Genomic DNA, 15,652 nt, shown 5'->3' on the forward strand with positions numbered 1-15,652 from the left:
TCTTCCCTTACGCTGTCATAAACAGTTTTATCATTCTGTTTTTGGTACTGCCAAGTGTATTTTGTGTAAGAAAGTCTTTTTTTAGAAATCGTAGTAAAATTGACTGACAAAAATTATAAGTAAATTTATATTATAAGTTTGTTACCTGGAGAAGAAATTCTTCAAATTAACCGAGTGAAAACAGTAGAAACAATGCGTTTGCACGTAAGTTTAGGTAAGTATTAGATAAGCGTAAAAACGTGATAACCATGAAAACTTTAAATTTCGAGTGCTTTCAAGACGTTTTTTGCAAAGTAAAACAATTGTCTAAAACCCTTCTAAGAATGACACAGTTTATTGATTAGACAGTTTAATATTACACTTGAATATCTCTTTCAGTTTTCAATTCAATATTATGTTAATAACTTTCAACGTTGTCCTTGATTTGATTCATGTTCATCTTCAGGTTCTAATCAACTTGTTAAATATAAGCTAAAAGGTTGTCCATTTTTTCAAGCTTTCTACCATGGAGATATCGTTTTTTTTTTTTTTAATCCAAGTATTCTACAAAACTGAGATTTTCAAATTACCACTTTTCCTCTACAACGTGGCAATATCATATTTTAATGAATTCTCCCTCATTTGACGACACTATTTTAATGGAACATTTAGCAGGATGTAGTTAATTGGAAAATAATCAATTACAAAACCAAAATTCAAGGCAAATAAAATAGTATATTATGTTATTAGGCGTAGAAAGAGGCGCTTTCTACGTCCGTGTAACGTATACTATTTTTTTTTCAAGCGGCATGTATACAGGGTGTATGGATTTGCGATGTTTTGACCGGAAAACCCAATTTGTTGGCTAGTTAGGATAATACTAGCATACATAATTTGTTCAATCATTTTAACACAATCTTATAAATTCAACTTTTTCATTAGGCATAATAAACCACTGATTTTTCATGTTTGTTTGCTTTATTCCTTGCATTACAAACTTTTTATATTCACAACCCAATTAACATAAATTAAAATATCAATTAATAGAAAAATGTAACTAATAATCTACACATTTTCTTTGTCGGTATTCGAACTATGAACCTTCAGTTTAAATGAGCAATTTTCAAATTTACAATTCTGCCATAAATGAAATTCCTGCCCCTTTACTTCATGGTCTACATTTAAAGTAGGTTGTTGTTGTAGGTTTGTTGAAATTACGGGTTCTCTGATATCATCTGTGGTATTGTTCTCCATTGGTATTAAATTACAATCATTTACATCCAGAATTTTCATTGCTGTGTCATTTTTATTTCTTAAAGAATCGTCAATGTAGCCTTCTGCTACAGTTGTAGACCTCCAACCACCGTGTCTTTTCAATGAGCAAATGTCTCCACCATTATCTACAAGAAGAGTTGCAGAGGTTCGGCGAAGGCAGTGACCAGTATATTCTTTGACATCAGCCAATTTCAAAAACAACGCTATTTCCTTGGGAATACTTGAGATTTTGTGAATACCCATTACAACTCTGTGGCAAACTCCATTTTGATATTTAATGAAAAAACGATCTGTATCAATAACATCTGGACGAAGAGACAAGTATTTTTTACAAATATTTATGTAAAATTCTCCAACAATTGTAAATATTCTGGGCAGAATTAATTTTTCCATGTATTCAATATCTTGAATTCTCAAGTTTACCAGTTTATTACATCGACATTCCCCTGATGTGCCGTAGGTATATTAAAACAACCTAAAAATGTTGAATATAGGTATTAAAAAAAATCATAAATTCATTTTTGTTTCGGATCTTACCTTCATGGCTAAATACTTTTTGTCAGGTGCTTCTGTTAAAAAAGTGTCTACTTGGTTTTGGTGAAAGTTTTAGCTGCATAGTTTTCACTTTTTCGCTTTAAAAATGCTTACTGTCTTTAATATTTAGTTCAGCTTTAAGCATGGAATATTGCGCCCACATTGTCGAACTCTTCAATGATTTACTTAAATGGGCAAAATAGGCCAATACAACATTTTCGGTAAAATTGACCGCTTGGTGTTCTCTGGCCCAAGTGGTGAATTTATTGTACCTGCCAGGAATCAAATTATTTAGCGTATTTGACGCTATTGCTGCTAAAGCAGGTGGTGTACAACTTATTTTATCACTATCACTCATTTTGGTGATTTAGGTCGCTTTACGGCTTCACTGAAACTTTATTTGACAATACAACAACGCAATTAGTAGTAATTTTGAATTAGTGTGCCATGGACATCACGATTTTTGACAGATGACACAGTGAAAGCGTAATAAGGTAAACATAGGATGTGTATCGTTTCCTAGCCAGGTTAACCAATTAATTCGGACTGGCAGTTCAACGGTTACTGAAAAAATATCATTCTCATAGAACAACGGAGATTTGAAGTCAGAAAACCAGAGCCGCTTTCCAGCCGACCATTTTATGCACATTACCGAGCATATGTGCACCAAACTTTTTCCGATGTGCGTTCCCAGTTCGCATTTTTAGACGTGAGCTTGGTACGCAAACGCCTTCTCCCTTTTCCCCTGGTGCACCACCCGCAATATTTGGGCTTCAAGCACAAGTCATTGTTGTTTGAGGTTAAACACGAAATAATTGTTTTGGTTTCTGCACTTCCGAGTTAAAACATTAAATAATATGGATTGTGGTAATTTGGAAAGTGCCAATAGCCGATTATAATCAGATTATCGCAGGAGGTTAGTTAAAAACACTTTAATTCTCAACTTTTCTTCATCCATAGTTGATTCTTAAAAATCTACCTTAACATCTGTAAATAATTTCACTTAAACTTAAAAAACAGCACTGAAAATTTGTAGTTAATTTAAAAAGTTTAACGACAAAAGTGACACTGGCACGAATACTTGACGCAAAACCGCAAAAAGACAGTTCCAGGCTGCGAGTTCCTGTTTCGAGAATTTGCGCTTCATGCGTGGGGTTTGGCGCTTTGACAAAATGTCGGCTGGAAAGCGGCTCAGAGCAAATGACCGAGAACATTTTTGAAAGCTTATTTTCAAGAACCGCGTTCCGTGTAAATTCGGAGCGCGTAACCGTAATCGACAGATGACGCTAGACAGCCATGATACGCCCTCTGTTAGACAACTTTGGAAATAGCTTCGTGTTGTGTCAATCAGTTTTTGTCTTTTTGTGTCAGTCCCTTTGTTTATGTTTGAATTTGATCACAAATTTAGCCCTGACACCTTCAGGAAAACTGTATTTCAGAATAAGAACATGAAAGGGTTGTATTGCAGAGCCAAGCCTGACAAGCCAATCAAAGCAAAGTAAGTGTTGCATTAATTTCATCTGCTTTTAGTCTGGATCAAGTTCTAGACATTATTTTTTTACCTCCTAGGATATGAAATAGCCTTTCTAGGCCGGCAGTACAGGTACACAATAGGCTTATTTAAGACCGCTTGAAAAAAAAAAACAATTTATTTGAATTTTACTCAAAATGCTGATACTATAGGATTAATTTTGTTTAAAGGTGAAATTGAACCAAAAAAAGTCAAATTTGTCAGTCAGTCTGGGCAAAAAATAAAAATACCTAAAATACAATTGAAAAGCATTTATTAATTAAATCTGCCTTTACATAATAATTTACAATATACAAGTTGGTTTATATAAAAATTAACAATTCCTGTCTAACTTGGATGTATCACAGCCTCTGAACTTCGAACCTTAACGGCATCACCAATCACTTTTGACCCCCTCTAAAATACCCTGAATTTCCTGACAACTTTTGCCTTTCGTCTCTGGTACTACCGTGATACAAAACACAAATCCGCATAATAGTACAGTCGAAAAGATCCAGAACGTGCCTGGCATTCCTAAGCCTTCACTGAGAAATGGGAACGTAACCGTCACCAAGAAGCTCAAACCAAAACTGAAGAACGTTGTGACTGTTGCAGATATAGCCTTGACGTTGTTTGGAAAGAGTTCAGAGAGTACTACCCAAGGAATGTTGGCTAAACCTAAATTGAAGGCTACCATGAAGGTTATAAGGCTAGCAATTGGGAGCCAGCTGATTTGTTCCACGTCCATACCTTGGGACATCATGAAAAAGTAACCTCCTAGCAGGACTAAAGAAATCATTGAGAAAAGGCAGGAGATGAGAAGCAGCATTCGTCTTCCAGCTTTTTCAACTAATTGAGCGCTGGCTAGGTTGGAGACGAGCTGAACAGCTCCGACGAGTATCGCGGAATACTCTGAAGGAATGGAGCTTCCAGTCATTTCAAAAATTGTTTGGTTGTAACCAATCACTGCGCAGATACCAGACAGTTGCTGAAACACCATCAAACAATTTGAGATTAACAATCCTCGGGTCAGAGACTTTGTTTTGAACAGATCGAAGAAAGTTACTCCTGGTGCGTTTGAGTCACGATCAGTAACTTCTCTAATGTAAGCCAGTTCTTTTTCCACGTCATTCGCCCCTCTTAGTTTTTTTAAACTGGCTTCGGCTTCCTCCACGTAACCGCGTTTCAGTAGGTCATAAGGACTTTGGGGAACAAAAAACCCAAAAACGGCATAAAACGCCACTGGTGGGATCAGATTAACCAAACTGAAAATGCGGACTGAAACGAACGGTCCGAGAACATACATAAACAAAACTCCACAACAATTAGACACTCCTAAAATACTGCCTAAAGATCCACGGTTTTTGTCTTCGGCGATGTCCCCCACGTAGCTGGGCAACACCCCGAAAACGATGCCGACTGTGATGCCGATCAGAAACCGAGCCACCAAGAAAAAGTGCACGTTTAAGGCTATCGCGCAGAGCACGTGCGAGATAATAAGAGGAACTCCAGCTAGTAGAAGGGTAGTTTTTTTGCCTAGTCGTTCGGAACACACTCCTCCAGCCAGGGGTCCCATAAGAGCGCCCAAATTCATTATGGCAGCAATCCAGGACTCCTCCAGCTTGGTGGTGGGTCGAGAGAGGGGGTTGATGTCCGGATCAGAGCTGCTGAGCTTCGGAAGGACGGGAGATGTCCATGACCAGCAACCACCCGCCGCGAAAGTAAGCAGATTTACTAGAATAGGAACAGTCAGCTTCAAAGTTTGTCAGTAGTAGTAGTTTAGGTGTAAAGCAGTACAAATGGCAATGTTGCTTTTTTAAATCCATGAATAAAAAAAATAAATAAATAAAGTAAAAGAGATAAAATTGCTTAACTTCCATTGATTTCCAAGTGACAAGTTTGACATTCCAAGTCATTAATTTGGCAACGTTGTCTTGATTGTGTCATGTTTGTACAGTTTATCACAAATTTAGACTACGTTTCCAGCTTAATCTGTAATTAATATTTCCAAAATGTTGACAAGTAGCTACGTTGGAAAATTACAGTATTAACAAAATTATTGGTTCTCTAGTGTCAACCTAACCTAATTAATGTTTTGGCAGCGGAATAAACCATTTCGAGGTGACGTCACAAACGTCAAACGTAAGTCAGCCATATTGCCGGGGGGGCATACCGACCCACTAGTTAAATGTAAACCATAGAAATTTTCGATTGAGTTCAGAAGATTGTAGAAAAATGCCGTCGTTTTGTTCAGTCGTGCGTTGTGGAAATAGAGCAGAAAGGGATAAAGTTTGATTTTTCAAGATTTCCAAAGCGTTGAAGAACCGGGGAGAACAACTAAACGCCTTGTCAAAAGAACGTCGACTTAAATGGGTTGCCGCTTCAAAACGTGGGGATTTAAGTAAAACCTTCCTTAATAATGCACGAATTTGTGCAAATCACTGTTCCAGGTATCTATTATTTGTCAGTAGTACAGCATCTAACAAAATATGGTTAAATAAAATACTGTTTTAATTTTTGAGTATTGTGTCAGCTTTGTTTGGTTTTTTAGGCAAACCAGCTAAATTGGAAGATAAGGACAATCCTGACTGGGTTCCTTCTGTAAATATGGTATATATATTATTACTAAAACCCAAAATGTACAAAGTGTATAGCGGCATGTTCAAGCAGTTAAGCGTTAAACAAAACGTCTCATAATAGTAAGTTTTTGTACAAAAGTTATAATTCATCTGTAATAAGAATTTTATATAGGAAGATGAGCATGGTGAGAGAGCACGTTAGCTATGAAGATGGACAGGGAACCCACTGTAGGTCCATCTACAGAAGTATCTGTATCTTACTTGGAACAACTTCAACAAATTGATGACAATAGCCAACTGAAAAGTGAACAAAATGCTGTGTATAAATTGTCTATCAGAAGATCTCAATTTTGCAAATCAAAAAATTATACATTGCATGAAAAACTAAAATCGTCTGGCTTGTCAGAAGAGTCATTTAAAGATAATGATTCAAAAACATTATATTTTACAGGCTTTCCAAAAGCACAGATGATATTTTTAGTTTTTAACAGTGTCTCTCCCTACATATCAACTAAATGTACTCTGCTTCTATATAAACAGTTTATTAAACACCAGGAGATCACAAATAACAATGAAAATCCATACAGCTAAATTCAGTTGTCAGTGTCAAAACCAGGTGACTCAAAATGATCTATTGGTTCTCTAGTGTCAACCTAACCTAATTAATGTTTTAGCAGGTGAATAGCACAGTGACGCTTTATCACCGCCCTCTATACTAGAAAGCCTAAAATGTCACTTTTAATGGCAGCGTTAGCGGTTTTTGTTTTGTACACAAACGTATGCAGATGCAGTAAAAATATGTTTTTCTTTAATTCTTTCGTGTAGTTGATTGCAAGTTGTGAGTGAAAAACTAAAAAAGGGTTCATTCCTGATCCAGATATGTATTAGATAGAGCTTTTTATAAACAATCAAGTCCAGCCTAAACAAATTGGTTAGAACATTTGTCCTGGAAAGTACAACACACAGCAAACTAGCTTAAACACTGTTCAGTATGAGAAAATCTGTAAATCCTTGAAACTAGGTAAGCAAAACTGATAAATGGTTCTTATGTTATTATCAAGAACATTCATTCAAAATTATTTTTGTTGCTCTCACAATAAAGAATGCTTTAAAATGTAACTCACATACCTGTGCATGTAACAAGTACCTAATAAGTTTACTGTACTAGAAAGCACTTGTACTTACCATTGAGTATAGTGTTGGAGTAAATACATTCCACTTCAAAGTGTTCAACCACTGTTGAGTTAGATCCGGTTTTTTGTAAAGTAAAAAACTGACACAGTTGGGCTTTTTCCTGAATTGCTGTTACAATGTGGCTTGAAAAACTTATGAACAAAAATAACTCACGCAAATAACCTCAAGTTTTGATTTTAAACCGTAAAAATGCATCTAATCCTCAAAAAACTCAATTTCCACAATACAAACAAACGCAAACTGTCACCACTATTTCCGCCATATTGAAATTTTTGACAAGCACCTTCTAGGCTTTCTAGTATAGTAGGCGGTGGCTGGATACGTTTTAATGATAAATCAATGCTCTTTATGATATGCTTGACAAATAAACGTCAAAATTAAGTCACACTATCAAATGTGAAAAATTGTCAAAACTATAATTATAATAGACGTAAAAGATAAAAGTTGAATCTTGTTTAACTGGTAGCAAAAGTATTATAATTCACTTTATATTTCCATTGGTTTGAATTTTCACATTGCAAGAAAATAATATTTGTATTAGAAAATTGCGTTACAATACAATTGTATTTGGATTTTTAAAACATTTGTAAATTCAACTCATCAACCTATAAAATTTACTTAAAATGATTTAGAATTGTATTTTTTTTAAGATTTTTTTTTACTTTTACTTTTACAGCTTTATAGTTGTATTTGACAGTATATCCACAATATACAGGTGTGGTAAATCCAAAAGCGACCATAGGAAAACCGTGTAACGGACAGAGAAACGTAGGTAATTGCATGCGCGGGAGAAAGACAGAAAACGAAAAAATATCAAGTAGGCCATATTTTTAGCGCGCTGTTGTCAAACGCCGTAAGTAAGTTTGTCGAGGGTATTGAATACTTACGGCGTTTGGCAACAGCGCGCTAAAATATGGCCTACTTGATATTTTTTTCGTTTTCTGTCTTTCTCCCGCGCATATATGCAATTACCTACGTTTCTCTGTCCGTTACACGGTTTTCCTATGGTCGCTTTTGGATTTACCACACCTGTATATCACTTTTTAAACAAATATTGCAGTTTTGTAGCTTCATGGAGTGGTATTTGACCGTTTTTAATTTTATGACACAAATATAATTAAAATAAACAGATTTATACGTTATAAACAAATATTTTTGTTGCTTTAATGAACAAGTTAATTAAGGTTTTCCCTAAATATCTAAATACGGTTCAAATTTCGCAGAAATGGAAAATTGTCCCCAGACCTGACAACACTAAATCAACGTTAGGTTACGTTTCAGTACAACGTTTCTTCAACGTCTATGTAACTGATCTTTTTCAGAAATTTACTTAGTTACTTAAAATCGAACTTTTCCTAACTGGAAATTAATTGAATATGTGATTTCTTAATTAGTTACGAAAATTAAACGTGAATTGAAGCTAAAATTAAAATAACTTGTTTAACTGTAACAAAGTAGCAACGTTGCCATTTTGTGTTATTTGATTCGTGGACTAGTAAATGCAATAAACCCTTTTCTTACTAAAATTATTAAAAAATCCTTACCTGCCAACACAGCAAAATACACAAAACCATTTGAAGAAGTGTTTTTAGACATGTTAAAGCTGATTTCTTCAGTTACTAGTATCCTCACTTAATGGATAAAACTTAACTGATTTCTTGAAATACTTTCAGAGTGGTTGTTAGGTCTCTCCAACTTCCAGAATTGTAGCAATCGGTGAGGTCGGTCACTTCATTTATATACCACATATGAAACCAGACACTTAATCTCCCTAAATTGTCTCATTATTTGTTCACGGTGTTAAAAAATATCTCATTAACCGAGCGTCTAAAGTAAATGGCTATTGATATTGCACGTGCTTTAAGCCCTAAGTTTGCTTTGGACCATATTAGTTTAGAATATTATATTATGACGAAATCCCGCCAGACAATTTCTACTGTGTACTAAAGCCATATAAAAACTGTCTGGTGGGTTTTTATCAATTGTTACCAGCTTGTCTAAAAATGTGCAAATAGCAATTACCTTGTTGAGAGATAATTTGGGTCGCTTCCTATTAGCTCCGCAATGCTTCAGTGATCACCACGTCCGGACACGTATTTTCACTTATTATTAACTAAACTACTACACAAAAAAATGTTATAACAGTCAATCACTTCGGACCTTAGTCTGGATTTCCAAAAAGCTCTTTCCTCTAGTTTCAGGAATACACTTCCAGACAAACAGTAGAGCCAAAATGGAATTGGTCGCAAACACCCCAAAAGGCACCCAAAACCCCCACCTGTCTGCGATTAAAGGGAACAGGGTGGCAATCCCAAACTCCCCAAGAAGACCCAAGGAAATGATCAACGTAGTGCCCAACGACTTGACGTGGGGCTCCAAAATTTCTGGTGGAAAAATGTACGAAATAGGTCCTATTCCTAACTGAAAGGCTACTATAAACATCATAAGGCCAAACACCGGCAACAAAGATTCGGCCCACTCCAAGTAGAAAAACGTCCCTAAAGACACGTGGAGTACCAGCAAAATCCCTAAAGACACCGTCAATAAAATCTTCCTATCCACTTTATCGATTAAGTTGGTGGACACGGTGATGCTAACCAGCTGCACTGCTGTAACCAACATCACCGAAACGTCCCCTTTCAAAGGCGTTCCGGCAGTATCGAAGATTTTTTGAGTGTAGTCCACGATGAAGATTAACCCGGTGAATTGTTGTAATAGCATCAAAGCCAACCCCAAACCGAAACACTTTAACGACATTTTGACGGTAAATAAATCCTTGAGGGAATTTTTTTGCGAGTGCTTCAATTCTTCCACACTCTTCACCACCCCTATGAATTCATCTTCAACATCCTTTTTGCGTCTCAACGACTTTAAGGACATTCTGGCGTCTTCTAGCCGATCCGCCAGCACGTAGAAGTAAGGCGATTCGGGCACGAAACCTCCAAAAATCACTAGGAACAGGAGGCAAGGCAGCAAAGAGATGATGCTGAAGGTTTTGATGGTGACGTAAGGTAGCACCACGCTGCTGGTAAAGTGTCCCGAGGATACGAAGAGCAGCAGCATCGCTCCCAGCACTCCTCTGTTGTGGTCCTGGGAAATTTCAGCCGAGTAAACGGGAATGGTGGCGAAAATGCAACCCACAGATATCTGTGAAAAGAAAAGACGATACTGACCTGTTGATTGGCTTATCAACCAGGATAGAAGAGATTATCTAGTTCATTCGTGTAAAGCTCGGTTCTTATGTATCCGGAATTATAAAGAAGCGCGGGGTGCGGAACGTGCGGAATGAATGCTTCTTACGCACGGAAAACTCCTTGTCGTTCACATGTGACGGGTTTTACAGGCGATTTTGTCCTTGACTGTCCTTTCAAACTGTGTTTCTAGCAGTTCAAATTTTGACACTGTTTTTCTCTCTGACTGTACTCAATTTGGTAGTATTTTTTTAGGTTAGTAGATAGGAAATTTAATGAGGATTTCAAAAATGTGCTTAAAACTGTCATTTTCTCACTCCAAGTGAGTTTAACAGACGATTTTGTCGCTGACTGTGTTTTCAAACTTTGGCAGCACTTTTCTCCCTGACTGTACCGAATTTAGTGATATTTTTTTAGGCTATTGGATAGGAAATTTAATAAGGATTCCAAAAATGTGCTTAAAACTGTCATTTTCACACTATAAGTGAGTTTTACAGGCGATTTTGTCCTTGACTGTCCTTTCAAACTGTGTTTCTGTTAGTTCAAACTTTGACACTGTTTTTCTAACTGACTATACTCGATTATTTAGTGTTTTTTTAGACTACTGGATAGGAAATTTAATGAGGATTCCAAAATGTGCTTAAAACTGTCATTTTCTCACTACAAGTGAGTTTAACAGACGATTTTGGGAAAAACAGTGTCAAAGTTTGAACTAACAGAAACACAGTTTGAAAGGACAGTCAAGGACAAAATCGCCTGTAAAACCCATTTGTGGTGTGAAAATGACAGTTTTAAGCACATTTTTGGAATCCTCATTAAATTTCCTATCTACTAACCTAAAAAAAACACTAACAAATTGAGTACAGTCAGAGAGAAAAACAGTGTCAAAGTTTGAACTAACAGAAACACAGTTTGAAAGGACAGTCAAGGACAAAATCGCCTGTAAAACCCATTTGTGGTGTGAAAATGACAGTTTTAAGCACATTTTTGGAATCCTCATTAAATTTCCTATCTACTAACCTAAAAAAACACTAACAAATTGAGTACAGTCAGAGAGAAAAACAGTGTCAAAGTTTGAACTAACAGAAACACAGTTTGAAAGGACAGTCAAGGACAAAATCGCCTGTAAAACCCATTTGTGGTGTGAAAATGACAGTTTTAAGCACATTTTTGGAATCCTCATTAAATTTCCTATCTACTAACCTAAAAAAACACTAACAAATTGAGTACAGTCAGAGAGAAAAACAGTGTCAAAGTTTGAACTAACAGAAACACAGTTTGAAAGGACAGTCAAGGACAAAATCGCCTGTAAAACCCATTTGTGGTGTGAAAATGACAGTTTTAAGCACATTTTTGGAATCCTCATTAAATTTCCTATCTACTAACCTAAAAAAACACTAACAAATTGAGTACAGGCAGAGAGAAAAACAGTGTCAAAGTTTGAACTAACAGAAACACAGTTTGAAAGGACAGTCAAGGACAAAATCGCCTGTAAAACCCATTTGTGGTGTGAAAATGACAGTTTTAAGCACATTTTTGGAATCCTCATTAAATTTCCTATCTACTAACCTAAAAAAACAGTAACAAATTGAGTACAGTCAGAGAGAAAAACAGTGTCAAAGTTTGAACTAACAGAAACACAGTTTGAAAGGACAGTCAAGGACAAAATCGCCTGTAAAACCCATTTGTGGTGTGAAAATGACAGTTTTAAGCACATTTTTGGAATCCTCATTAAATTTCCTATCTACTAACCTAAAAAAACACTAACAAATTGAGTACAGTCAGAGAGAAAAACAGTGTCAAAGTTTGAACTAACAGAAACACAGTTTGAAAGGACAGTCAAGGACAAAATCGCCTGTAAAACCCATTTGTGGTGTGAAAATGACAGTTTTAAGCACATTTTTGGAATCCTCATTAAATTTCCTATCTACTAACCTAAAAAAACACTAACAAATTGAGTACAGTCAGAGAGAAAAACAGTGTCAAAGTTTGAACTAACAGAAACACAGTTTGAAAGGACAGTCAAGGACAAAATCGCCTGTAAAACCCATTTGTGGTGTGAAAATGACAGTTTTAAGCACATTTTTGGAATCCTCATTAAATTTCCTATCTACTAACCTAAAAAAACACTAACAAATTGAGTACAGTCAGAGAGAAAAACAGTGTCAAAGTTTGAACTAACAGAAACACAGTTTGAAAGGACAGTCAAGGACAAAATCGCCTGTAAAACCCATTTGTGGTGTGAAAATGACAGTTTTAAGCACATTTTTGGAATCCTCATTAAATTTCCTATCTACTAACCTAAAAAACACTAACAAATTGAGTACAGTCAGAGAGAAAAACAGTGTCAAAGTTTGAACTAACAGAAACACAGTTTGAAAGGACAGTCAAGGACAAAATCGCCTGTAAAACCCATTTGTGGTGTGAAAATGACAGTTTTAAGCACATTTTTGGAATCCTCATTAAATTTCCTATCTACTAACCTAAAAAACAGTAACAAATTGAGTACAGTCAGAGAGAAAAACAGTGTCAAAGTTTGAACTAACAGAAACACAGTTTGAAAGGACAGTCAAGGACAAAATCGCCTGTAAAACCCATTTGTGGTGTGAAAATGACAGTTTTAAGCACATTTTTGGAATCCTCATTAAATTTCCTATCTACTAACCTAAAAAACACTAACAAATTGAGTACAGTCAGAGAGAAAAACAGTGTCAAAGTTTGAACTAACAGAAACACAGTTTGAAAGGACAGTCAAGGACAAAATCGCCTGTAAAACCCATTTGTGGTGTGAAAATGACAGTTTTAAGCACATTTTTGGAATCCTCATTAAATTTCCTATCTACTAACCTAAAAAAACACTAACAAATTGAGTACAGTCAGAGAGAAAAACAGTGTCAAAGTTTGAACTACCAGAAACACAGTTTGAAAGGACAGTCAAGGACAAAATCGCCTGTAAAACCCATTTGTGGTGTAAAAATGACAGTTTTAAGCACATTTTTGGAATCCTCATTAAATTTCCTATCTACTAACCTAAAAAAACAGTAACAAATTGAGTACAGTCAGAGAGAAAAACAGTGTCAAAGTTTGAACTAACAGAAACACAGTTTGAAAGGACAGTCAAGGATAAAATCGCCTGTAAAACCCATTTGTGGTGTGAAAATGACAGTTTTAAGCACATTTTTGGAATCCTCATTAAATTTCCTATCTACTAACCTAAAAAAACAGTAACAAATTGAGTACAGTCAGAGAGAAAAACAGTGTCAAAGTTTGAACTAACAGAAACACAGTTTGAAAGGACAGTCAAGGACAAAATCGCCTGTAAAACCCATTTGTGGTGTGAAAATGACAGTTTTAAGCACATTTTTGGAATCCTCATTAAATTTCCTATCTACTAACCTAAAAAAACAGTAACAAATTGAGTACAGTCAGAGAGAAAAACAGTGTCAAAGTTTGAACTAACAGAAACACAGTTTGAAAGGACAGTCAAGGACAAAATCGCCTGTAAAACCCGCTTGGAATGAGAAAATGACAGTTGTAAGCACATTTTTGGAATCCTTATTAAATTTCCTATTCAATAGCCTAAAAAAATATCACTAAATTTGGTACAGTCAGGGAGAAAAGTGCTGCCAAAGTTTGAAAACACAGTCAGCGACAAAATCTTCTGTGAAACTCACTTGGAGTGAGAAAATGACAGTTTTAAGCACATTTTTGAAATCCTCATTAAATTTCCTATCTACTAACCTAAAAAAACACTACCGAATTGAGTACAGTCAGAGAGAAAAACAGTGTCAAAGTTTGAACTAACAGAAACACAGTTTGAAAGGACAGTCAAGGACAAAATCGCCTGTAAAACCCACTTGTATTAAACACTATTCCGTCAACCATTCCGCAGCTGTGTCACTCGTCACATGTGAACGACAAGTAGTTTTCCGTGCGTAAACAAAAGCTTACTTGGTTTGGTTTCAAAATGGGCGTAATAACAGTAGCAGTTTTGTTTATGCAAAAACGATGTGATGTTTAAAATAATTCTACTTACACCAATAAGAAATCTGGCAACGTAGAAATGCATCACTCTATCCGCAAAAATGATGATAATATTGCCAATGATCATAGGCAGAGAGAATGCTAGTAGCGTTTTCTTCCGACCGAATTTTTCGGAACAATAGTGCGCTAAAAGTGGACCAAGCATCGCTCCTAAACTATAAAATGGTGTCGATTATAGTTTGTTTCTTATTTTACGTTTTAGATCACCTTAGCAATGAAGCTATCCATGATTCTTCGCTAAGGGTGGCTGGATAGGGTAAAGGGTTGTTATTTGGGTCAGCTACGCCGCTGAGTTTTGGCAACGCCGGCGACGACCAACCGTACGCCAGTCCACCACCGTAGCTGAACAAGTTAACTACAAATACAATTTCTTATCCCCAGTCAGCGAAATGTAGTTACTAAAAATTTACCAGCTACAGCGGAAAAGTATGTGAAGAACGCTTCAGGAAGGTGCACCTTCATATTTTCAAAATTTTTCCTTATAACTACACCACTTAGTATTCACCGCACTTTCAATTCATTTTGTGTGGATGTAAACAGGTTTCAACGTCTTTCACCGTTTCAACTGATTGATTTTGCAAGGCAACTTGCATACAATCAGCCTCCAGCATTCTCCTTCTACTGAATAAGGTCATCACATCAACATGTTTGTGCTCTCTGAAATTCAAATGTACAGTGCACGACAAAAGTTTGGAACAAATTCAAGTTGAGTTTTGTTTGACATTTTTAAGTGCTCAAAGTATTTTATAAATTTGTTTATGTTTTTGATTCTAGTTAAAGTACGAGGAAAATCACAACAAAAGCAAGATAACGTAATAAATGTGCATTATTTTTATAGTTACGAGATCCTGAGTATTTTTGTTCGATTTTCCGTGGTTCAGTTATTTGATGGTGCAAACCACATACAGTCTTTCCCAGAGCTAGTGGAAGTGACGTAATAACTGTTTAAATTTGTGCTGGTACGAGGCTGGCGCTGTAAGCCATCCCATTGAAGAATATAATTTTTTTACAATTTTCTGGAACCTTTTTCTGTTGTATTTGTAATTTTGATATTATTGTCCTTTCAAAATTGTATTTGTCTGTAATTTAAAAAAGTTTGTTTCAAACTTTTGTCGCGTTCTGTATGTTTACAAAACATGTATCACTGCATGATACCCTATATTCGCTATAAAGTATGTTAATGTGGTACTAAAAAAATTAATAGATAAAAAAGAATAATAAATGTGATGAACCTTCTATTTGTTGTTTTTCTTTATTCGTAACCCTTCTATGACAAGATCTTCTATCTGTTCGGTGAGAGTGTTGCTCGTATATTATCTTAGCTTTTCCCATACATGATGAGGACA

At 35.8% G+C, this 15,652-nt stretch overlaps 2 protein-coding genes and 1 long non-coding RNA gene across 11 annotated transcripts; 1 reads left to right on the plus strand and 2 right to left on the minus strand.

Annotated features, from left to right (window-relative positions):
• Positions 1–73: 73 nt before the first annotated feature.
• On the plus strand, positions 74–7,874 carry LOC145736236 (uncharacterized). Of its 9 annotated transcripts, XR_014179943.1 has the most exons (4): positions 83–214; positions 5,401–5,440; positions 5,603–5,997; positions 6,050–6,573. It is a non-coding gene; the product is annotated as an uncharacterized LOC145736236 (long non-coding RNA). The 9 variants fall into 9 exon arrangements; XR_014179927.1 differs by lacking the exon at positions 5,401–5,440 and having other exon boundaries at positions 74–214; XR_014179857.1 differs by lacking the exon at positions 5,401–5,440 and having other exon boundaries at positions 74–214; positions 5,850–5,997.
• Positions 3,556–9,006, minus strand: LOC145735023 (trehalose transporter 1-like protein). Its single transcript, XM_081988770.1, has 2 exons — positions 8,616–9,006; positions 3,556–5,032 (listed from the first exon to the last, which is right to left on the minus strand). The coding sequence occupies exons 1-2, from the start codon at positions 8,665–8,667 to the stop codon at positions 3,693–3,695; spliced, it is 1,392 nt and encodes a 463-aa protein (XP_081844896.1). The 5' UTR covers positions 8,668–9,006; the 3' UTR covers positions 3,556–3,692.
• A 153-nt stretch (positions 9,007–9,159) lies between these two features.
• On the minus strand, positions 9,160–15,155 carry LOC145735099 (facilitated trehalose transporter Tret1-like). The gene is made up of 4 exons (XM_081988874.1): positions 14,717–15,155; positions 14,514–14,661; positions 14,299–14,461; positions 9,160–10,218 (listed from the first exon to the last, which is right to left on the minus strand). The coding sequence occupies exons 1-4, from the start codon at positions 14,766–14,768 to the stop codon at positions 9,217–9,219; spliced, it is 1,365 nt and encodes a 454-aa protein (XP_081845000.1). The 5' UTR covers positions 14,769–15,155; the 3' UTR covers positions 9,160–9,216.
• Positions 15,156–15,652: the final 497 nt, after the last annotated feature.

Source organism: Ips typographus, linkage group LG1, assembly GCF_016097725.1.
Source record: "Ips typographus isolate SLU linkage group LG1, UJ_Ityp_2.0, whole genome shotgun sequence".
Taxonomy (NCBI): domain Eukaryota; kingdom Metazoa; phylum Arthropoda; class Insecta; order Coleoptera; family Curculionidae; genus Ips; species Ips typographus.

What these genes read in the sequence shown, in the direction of transcription:
- LOC145735099 (XM_081988874.1), bottom strand. Translation starts at nt 14,768, where the DNA reads ATGAAGGTGCACCTTCCTGAAGCGTTCTTCACATACTTTTCCGCTGTA. An exon ending in TGGATAGCTTCATTGCTAAG is followed by an intron (nt 14,462 to 14,513) that starts GTGATCTAAAAC and finishes ACCATTTTATAG; the next exon opens with TTTAGGAGCGATGCTTGGTC. An exon ending in TTGCCAGATTTCTTATTGGT is followed by an intron (nt 10,219 to 14,298) that starts GTAAGTAGAATT and finishes TTCTTTTCACAG; the next exon opens with ATATCTGTGGGTTGCATTTT.
- LOC145735023 (XM_081988770.1), bottom strand. Translation starts at nt 8,667, where the DNA reads ATGTCTAAAAACACTTCTTCAAATGGTTTTGTGTATTTTGCTGTGTTG. An exon ending in GTATTTTGCTGTGTTGGCAG is followed by an intron (nt 5,033 to 8,615) that starts GTAAGGATTTTT and finishes TTCCTATTCTAG; the next exon opens with TAAATCTGCTTACTTTCGCG.